We start from the raw sequence: 9247 nt of genomic DNA, 5'->3' as shown, positions 1-9247 counted from the left end.
TTGTATGGATGTGACAAAAGCTCTGTAGCTGCCGCCGTTATGCTCCGTTGGGTTCTGTTGCTGGGCTCTTGAGTTTCATATGCTTCAGCCAAGCCAATGCAATTCTTTTAACAAAACCACACCGTTCAAGACAAACAGAGAGAACACAAGAAATCGGTAACATTTATAGTTGCAAAAATTTTCTATTTCAAATAAATGCCTTTCTTTTTACTCTCTTTAACTTTTTATTCAAACAATACTGAAGACAAATATATGTTGTGGTTTCCACAAAAATATTTAGTACAGCTTTTTGACATTGATAAGAAAGTTTCCTGAGCAGCAAATCAGCACGATTTCTGAAAGAATCATGTAACACTAAAGGATGGAGTAGCAGCTGCTGAAATTGTGAAATAGTTATATGTTTTACTGTATTTTTAAACCAATAAATACAGCCTCTGTGATCATAAAAGACTTTTCAAAAACAAACCATACAGACCCCAAACTTTTGAATAGTAGTGTATCTGCACCTCTGAAACAATTCATTTATTTGGAACAGAGCAGAAGAGTTCATTTTCAGAGTTTATTTTTCTTTACGCCAAAACACACCTGACAAAATGTTGGCTAATTAGAACCAATACTGAGATCATGAAGTTTGGACAAAGTCATGTAGTTTGGATAAAATAACGGTCATCATGCACAACACCTGATAACAGCTTCGGAAAATACAGCATAAATTATGGGTCACCATGCATATAGACGTGTAAAATATAACTGAAATGAAAACGGGTCAGAAAAAGTTTCAAAAGATATTTTCTCAAGTCTCTCAAAATGATTCACAAAATAGTTTTGTGTTGTTTATTTTCCATACGAATAATAAAAATATAAACTCGCTGTTCTTTTCTTATTTAGCACACAAATTTTTCAAGAAACATAAATGTTGAATAAACTCTTCCTCTGATGGCACATACACAGGTTGCAACAAAGCAAAGCAACAAGAACACAAAAAGTAAGAGTGTAGGCATCATATCTACCAAAAGATGTATATCTACCAGTAGAAAAAGTTTGGGACCTAGGTCATTCCTGCACGTTACAGAAAAAGCTCTCACGCTGTGGTGTGATTGGCCTTTCTGAGGTGGCACGTACAGACCAGCGGCTGACCGGAGGTCACATTTGAGGTGGTAGGCTGAGGCTCCTCTTTCTTCTTGGGCTCGTCTTTCTGCATCTCCACCTCTTCAACATCCTCCACCTTTTGGACCTCTTTTGGCTTGGGTCGGGGGTCTTTTCCTTCCTTTTCACCCACCAGTGCTTTAGTGGGTTCCCGTAGGGCCTTTGCAGTTGTGGTCTTACCTTCTTCCTGAATCTGTTTATGTGGTTTCTCCATAGCTTTACTAGGTTGGCTCATGTATTTCCTGGGTGTGTAGGTCTTTGGAGGATAGTAGGCCTCAAGCTTGCGTTTGTGACTCATCGCTGAAGCGCAGCAGACGATGAAGATGATGACTACCAACAGAAAGGTCACCACAATAATGAGAAGCAAGTTCTCTTTCAGGAAGTCCACCACCTGGTTGAAAAGGAAGTCTTTGATGCGGATGAAAGTGGCTGTTATGTTGGGAGAAGGCGAGGGGGATGGAGGAACATGGGTGGTACGAGTGATGGGAAAGATGAGTTCGGGTTCATCCCCGCTACCCTCCATTGACACGTTGAATGGGGCAGGCTTGGCGAAGCAACTGCTGCCCCACAGAGCAGTCAGGAGCAGGCAAACAAAGCGCAGAGAGAGTGACATGCTTCCTCTAAAAACCTGAAAGAAAATGGACACAGATGTGGCCGTTACTAGTCATTCCCAACAGAAACAGGAAAAAAAAAAAAAAAGAATCAGCATTTTGTTTCCTGAAGGTGGTTACAGCAGTTTTTTAATACATATTTGGAAGATCATAACACTTGACGGTAATTTTATTTTAAGGTGTACTTGTTACACATATTACACAAACTTACCATTATAATAATTAATTAATGATGCATAATTACATGCAAGTAACCCTAAGACAAACCCTAATCCTAACCATATAGTAAGTACATGTAATTAATAAATATTACTCAGTACTTAAATGTATAATTACACAGTAACAAGGACACCTTAAAATAAAGTGTAACCCACATTACAATAAGGTCCCGTTGGTTAACATTAGTTAATGCATCAACTAACACTGAGCAATACATTTGTTCAATTGTTTGTTGTTAGTACATCTTTGCTCAGGTCCATCAAATAAAATTAAGAGATACAACTTTTGATTTTAATATTGTAGAAGTAAATGCTGAAAATAACATTAAGATTACTAAATGCTTTAGAAGCATTTTTCATTACTTCATGTTAACTAATGTTAAGTGGAAACTTATTGTAACACGTTACCATGTTGTATTTTTTTTTTTTTTTTTTTTTTTTTTTTTTAGTTAAAAAAATAATTATTTTTATATTTTTTGACCAATAAAAGTAAAAATAAATGATAAATACATAAGTAAATAAATAAAATCAAAATTTGTCACAAACAGAATAGCACCAAAATAAAAAAAATAAAAATAAAAACAAAAAGTATCCAGAAACTACAATGGCATTTTTTCTTCATTATGTACCATGATATTTTTAGAAGTACCTTGGAGTACCGGTATTAATATACCATGGTATTATTACTTGTTTAAATCTCTTTTTTAAGCTCATTTGGTGATCAATTAATTTGTATTGTATTGCAAGGGTCATAGAGGTCTTTGCATCATATTATGTAGACTGCAATATAATGAACAATTTTCCACTTTCAGTGTTGGGAAATACCTACTATACCTAATATACCTATACCTACTCACACAGAGCTACTATCAGTATTATCGGTACTATATCGGCTTTTCTGTGAATCACAGGAAGGAAGATGCTTGTATCACACATCACTGTAGACTCTCTACATAAGAGCCTATTTTCATGTTTTTGTTTCCTCACAGGAGACGAGCTATTCCTGTTATATCCAGTCATTACTTATTTGGGGTGGAGGCAGAGGGAGTCCAGGCCTGCTTTGTAATTTCCCTGCCTGGCTGATGCCACCCGCTTACCACAGAAAAGCAAAAGCAAGGCCAGATATATATTTGTGAGGGTGCAGCAAGGCGTGGGAGAGCCGCAGCTCACAGGTCTGTAATTACAGCCCAGCTGCAATGAGACAGGCCACAGACCAGTGAGACTATTTCTGCACTGCTCAAGAACACACACATCATATTCATATGCTTTACCAATCGTCAAGACTATGCATTACGGGTGGACAAATTTATAAATCGTTCATGCTAGAAGTAAACCATTTATTAAAAAGTAAAGGATGGACAAGCTACTTTAACCAGTAGCAGGTTAGGTTTGAAGGTAAATTCCCAAATAAACACTATCAGAATTGGCAGTGTAAACCACATATTGGCCCGGTTTCACAGACAGGGCTTAGATTAAAACAGGATTAGGCCATAGTTCAATTAGGACATTTAAGTATTTTTTATAAACATGCTTAGAAAAAAACATGAATGGGTGCATCTTGAGACAAAACAAAGGCACCGATATGTTTTAAGATCAGTCAGTGCAAGTTTATTTCAGTCGAAACAGCTCAGACTTACATTTTAGTCTAGGACTAGGCTTAAGCCTTGTCTGTGAAACCGGGGGATTGACTACTATCCAATACAGTCAGATAAATGCCTTTACTTCTATAAAACATTTCCTCCTTAGTGCCGACCGCGCTGACTAACCCTCAGCTATGACTACATTCTCTGTTCTGCTAATCAGAAGGCGTTGCACTCAGTACAATTTTGTATTAGTGAACAAGATGAGGTAATAATCACAGCAATGTGTTGCAGAAATGTTACTTGGATTAAGAAAGCAAACGCAGGAAGCATCTGCCAAATTAATCAAAATAGAATATGTGGTATCTGTGCAGACTACAAAAATAAAATAAGGATACATATTTTTACAATAAAATAAGAAATAAAAGTTTGGCCTTTGCCATAGCACAGCATTAGACAACATAAGAAACTTTATGTAAAGCGTAAACAAAGAACAGTGAAATATGGACACAAAAGTGAACACTCACTTGCATATCACAAAATATCAATATCAATAAGGCCAAGGTTTTTTTTTTTTTTCATAAATAGATAGTACATATATTTCATGTGAAAAGTTGATTAAAGACCAGTGGGTTAAAAGCAATAAAATTATATAGAAAAGCAGAGGTGGTTCTAATAAAAGATCTGGCAACATTTGTTTGCAGATACTAGTATTTGATGTTTTGCATTTATTCCTAAATACTTTTTGAGGCCTCTATATCAGAAAAACATGAAACTCATCAGAATTTTATTAAGCATTATTGCGTGACACTGATAAAAAAATCATTTTAAATAAGAGTGTGCAAACAAATTATTTATAATGTGAAAGCAAAACATCAAATAAACTCTCTTAATGAAGGAAATGTAAAAATACTCACTGCTGGTGTTACTTCCTGTCTCTGATGCACTTTGATAACACTTCAAGCTACAGGTATGCAAAATAAATAAAGACAAATACAGTTGTGAAAGAAAAAAAGCTGCCTGTGCGTTCTCCTGAAAGGCTTATGGAAGCTTCTGACTGTGTGGGTTTTCCTAAAGAAATCTGGATAATTGCACAAGGACATTTCCCTCCCCTCTTACTCCATCTCCTCCCTTTTTCTGTCCTTCTCTTTCTTTCCTCTATAGAACACGGATGGAAGCATGGGACAATCAAGCTATTCACCAAACTAAAAACAAGTCAGATGTTACAAAATAACATATTTGGCTGTAAAAATTGCTTCACATTTTATCACCGTATCCGGTCTTTTTTTTTAAATTAACATCAGAGATTGAACTGCAATTAATCGGTCAAAAAATTGGCCCCATTTATTTTAATGCTATTCATCATTGCATGCTATTTCAAATAAAGTTGTTTATCTTCACAATTTTTTATATTCTTCAGAAACTACTTTCCACTGAAGCAATGTAAAAAAAGGGCGAAGGTTAAAACCATAGGTTAAATTGCTACTTTGGCATTATTTTATTCTCATTAGGTCTGGCTCAATTCAGGTATTTATAGTAACACCCACTTTTTTTCCTGATCCAATTTATTCCCAGTGGATCCAACCAAGAAATGCCGTATGTCACATTACAGCGTAAAGACTTTCCACCTACTTCAATTTGTGCAATTGTAAGTATAATAATTTCAGCTAGTTTTTAAAAATCTTTAGTTGAATCTCGTATAACTTAAACATAAAAATGGGTTGTAATTCACATTGACTTTAAAATGTAAGAGGTCCAAGTCACTTCAATTAAATGATTTATTTAACATTTATAAAATTAGTTTGCATAACAACTGGGTTATCCCTGCACGATTACTTTTTCCATGTCATTTTGCACAACATTCAGTTGCCTACACAGAGTTTACATAGAAAATAGCCTATTATACAGCAGAAAAAAATACAACAGTACAAATAAAACTAAACGTGAACTGAAAAAAAATATTTTGCTGACTACCTATTGGTTTCCACAGTGTTAATCTACTAGGCTTTGGCCATTTTTTTTTTTTTTTTTTAATTCACACAAAGTGTGTAATTTCTGTGCAAAAGCTAAATTCTTTCTGGGTAAATGTGAAAGCATGTATTTTATGTACATTTGCAATGATAACATGTTATATTCAGACTGTGATAATCTCCAACATCACTCTGTTCAAGTAAATTATATAGCGCTATCTGAACCACAGACAGGAATAGACTATATTCAGCAATATATTCTGCCAAGCCCTACTAATGCCTGAGCTCCTCAGAGAACGTAGTAGTACAATATCTCATATAACATTCAAACCTCTTTACAATTAAATGTTCCACTGATTAAATAAAAGATGTGGATTATTGTACAGCAAATCATAAAATGGTTGTTTTAAAAGCCAGGCATCAGACTATTGCTAGAACGTCATTGAGAGAGAAAACTGATAAACCTGTACCACAGATTTACTGTGTATTGTACTGACAGTGCAAACCATTCTAGAGCTGGGTTTGGGTCAAACCTGAGCACTGCCTTCACGTTTGAGAGCAAAAAATCCCTTGATGCATCCTGTTTCTCAGTGCATACGGGTCTAAACTTCTAAAGAGGGCCCTCGGTATCAGGAAGAAAGCTGTTTAGAGTGAGATTATCTCCGTCAGGATCTCCATCCTCAGTATTGGGGATTAACGCTCCATTATTTTTGGGATGTCGTCTTGGCTTTGGAACCGGGTGATCGGTATCGTTCATCAGGGCAGAAATGCAGACCATCTCAGTCTCCTGAAGAAGATACGCCTTATGCCTGTATCTGTATCCCGAGAGTTTGGTAGCCAGGCAGATGGTGCTAATGATAAAGATGGTGGTCAACGCAGCCATCGAGGCGATGGCGATGAGGCAACGACTCACAAGTCCGTCCTTTTGAGAAGAGGCAGTGGAACATGAGTGAGTCGTGGCTGTGGTCGAGGTAACTGGAGTAGTAAGTGTTTTTGCATCTGTGGACATTCTTGTCGTCGCTGCTGTCATGTGCTTCTCTGTTACCTTACCGGGCTCCAGCGATGTAGAAAATGTGGGGGCAGAACTTCCTGCATGTGAAATGTATCCAGTACTGTTATTTATTGTGGGAAGTTGGGTGTGAAAAGCACTCTCGTTATTTGTTGACTGGTGGACTGTCAGGTTCTCGGTTCCTGCAGTGTAGCTTTGTTGGGTGTGGTTCAAATCTGGAGCATGATGGTAATCTGTAGTTGCTGAGATATTTAAATCAGGTATTATAGTTACTGTCTGTAACATACTCGAAGCCTTCAAAGTTTCCATGGTGGCACTTGTTGCATTCTTGGCTTGAGCTACAGTTGCTGTACTGTGTGTGTCGCTGGTGTTTATCGTTGTCACATTGTGACTAATTTCCCTTTTCATCCTAAGAGATCTTGACGTAACTGAACTGCTCAAAGTCAGCATCAAAATAAGAACTGGTAAACACCCAAGTCGGTTAGTTACCATCGCCATCTGCACAAAAATGACAGAATGTTGCAATAGTGTTTTAGACGCACAAAACATCACCAAACTTTATTTTCACATTCATATGCTGTATGGTTATTCCTCCCTAGTATACTGAGTGGAGAGGAACTTTCAGACAGTGAAAACCGAGAGCGAACTGAGGTGTAGCTACAATGGAAGAACAAAACACCTCATTGCTGACTATAAACGGGTTGCTCGTAACAAGGTTAAGTTTGCGACTACAGCATGTGGTTACACCATTACTTCCTTTGAGCTGACAAAAGTATCATTCTTTTATAGTTATCCACACTTAAGTTTAAAATATATCACAATTACAGTTATGATCACACTTTATGAAATCTTTAACAGTTTACTCAGATATTTAGTCACGTACACTCCACAGTTGATGGATTTTAAAAAAACACCACACCGTATTAACCTAACATCTGATTTTAGACAAAATTTGTTAAGGCAGAATTCAAATAGAAAATAGAAGTACGTACCATCAGTTTCTACCGTTGATCTGGAGTTCAATGAATCGTTAGGCCCCCTCACACACTCACAATGCAGTCGCAAAACCTACTCGCTGCAAAAAATACAGGAAGTCAAACCTCATGAAGCGTCAGGATAAAGCCGAGGTTCTCAAACTGTGACGCAAACACAAATGAGCAAGAGAGAAACTTAAATATCACATCTTAGTTCCCTAAAACACCAAGAAAGAACTTGTAACCAAACCATGCTTCCACAAAAAGAGGTTTAATAATTAGAGAGAAAAAAAGACAAACACAAAGGCCAATGATTGTTTATTTTTTATTTTTCTGGTAATCAGTAAGACTTTATACTTGAAGCAGATGAATGAACAAAAATGGAACAGTTATGCACAAAATGGAACTTCTAGATCTCCTTCCTTTCGATTCTTATTTCATTGTATCATTGGAAACATTAAAGGCTCACAGTGCGCATAATGATGCAGGGAAAATTGAGAATTCTTTAAAACCATCAAACTCCAAATGATGGACATACACCTTCCTACAGCCAAAGAAAAAAACAAGCAAAGGAAAACTAAAAAAATATATTTACAAAGCATCAAAATAAATCTCTTACATCCAGCCTTCTTCCTGCATTATCTTTTCAACCTACAAAAATCCCTTTTCACTTCAATCATTCACTCCTTTGAAAGCACACGCTCGAGGCTGCATCACAGATGCCTCCTGAGGCCACTTAAACACTCAATATGGATCCATCGCACAGCTTGGCACATCTGTACCCATAAACACAGCCCCTACATTTTCAAACCCTTCACTTTAAAACTTCACCAAGAAAAGAGTGCGAATGTGAGAGAATGACATCAGAGGTACTGAGTTGTCGCTGTCAGACACCGATCTGAAGCCTTGTTTCAAATTAAGTTCTTGTAGGTCACGTACTGGTTCTGAGGTGAGAAGACACTGGCTATTTTAGCGGAAAAAGCATGTGGAGGAGGGAAGATGCTTTTCAGAATCTATGAAAGCGGCACTAGGCAGTGATGCAAACTGAAATGAGATGCGTAGAAGCGTCAGAACGAAAACCACAAGAGAACACTGACGAAGGATGTAGCCAAAGCAGTCTGAACAACAGAATCACAGTTTCCTCTCTTCCTGGCATGGCCAATACATAAGCAAGCAAATCATCATCTAGACGTGAGCCGTCCCTGGAGAGAACTGGTTCTGCTTGACTGGGAGAGCAAGAGAGACAGTGCATCGCAAAAGAGCTTATTAGGAAAAGGAAGTCAATCATGACTCACTATTGTACTGGTAGTCACGGTCTACAATGCACAGCAAAAGTATGTACATCAAACAAGCTTGTTTCTGAGATGGTGTGGACGGCACAACTCAAGATGAGATTCGTAGGAATTAATGAGAAAGCAAAGCAAACCTAACGGTGCTCCTTAGACCTGAATGATGTCTGAACAAAGTCAGAGTGAAAAGCTATCGAGCTGGTAAAGCAACGAACGACGCTGCTAAAGCTAATGAACGTCTATGGGCGTTACCTTGTTCTGAGCTTATATCACCATGTTTCGGGATGTGAAACTAGAAGTTGAGACCTTCTAGAGTTTCCAAAGCGAGACCCGTACTGGTTCTGGCTTCATTCAGGAAACAGATCATGAATGAAGAAACTAGAAAGGGGAAAAACTAACTCAATTTGCTTGTATTATCATTATGATGAGCAACGTTTGCCATTGAGAAAA

The 9247-nt window shown here is 37.4% G+C and overlaps 2 protein-coding genes across 2 annotated transcripts; both read right to left on the bottom strand.

The window, feature by feature from the left end:
• Positions 1–209: 209 nt before the first annotated feature.
• tmem119a (transmembrane protein 119a) lies at positions 210–4650 on the bottom strand. Its single transcript, XM_079419996.1, has 2 exons — positions 4473–4650; positions 210–1774 (listed from the first exon to the last, which is right to left on the bottom strand). Exon 2 carries the CDS (start codon positions 1757–1759, stop codon positions 1082–1084), a length of 678 nt encoding a protein of 225 aa, XP_079276122.1. The 5' UTR covers positions 1760–1774; positions 4473–4650; the 3' UTR covers positions 210–1081.
• A 672-nt stretch (positions 4651–5322) lies between these two features.
• selplg (selectin P ligand) lies at positions 5323–7606 on the bottom strand. The gene is made up of 2 exons (XM_079419995.1): positions 7527–7606; positions 5323–7032 (listed from the first exon to the last, which is right to left on the bottom strand). The coding sequence occupies exons 1-2, from the start codon at positions 7527–7529 to the stop codon at positions 6136–6138; spliced, it is 900 nt and encodes a 299-aa protein (XP_079276121.1). The 5' UTR covers positions 7530–7606; the 3' UTR covers positions 5323–6135.
• Positions 7607–9247: the final 1641 nt, after the last annotated feature.

Source organism: Barbus barbus, assembly GCF_936440315.1.
Source record: "Barbus barbus genome assembly, chromosome: 6".
NCBI classification, from domain to species: Eukaryota; Metazoa; Chordata; class Actinopteri; order Cypriniformes; family Cyprinidae; genus Barbus; species Barbus barbus.
Note: the sequence above shows the minus strand (reverse complement) of the source record. Positions and strands in the feature narration are given on the sequence as shown.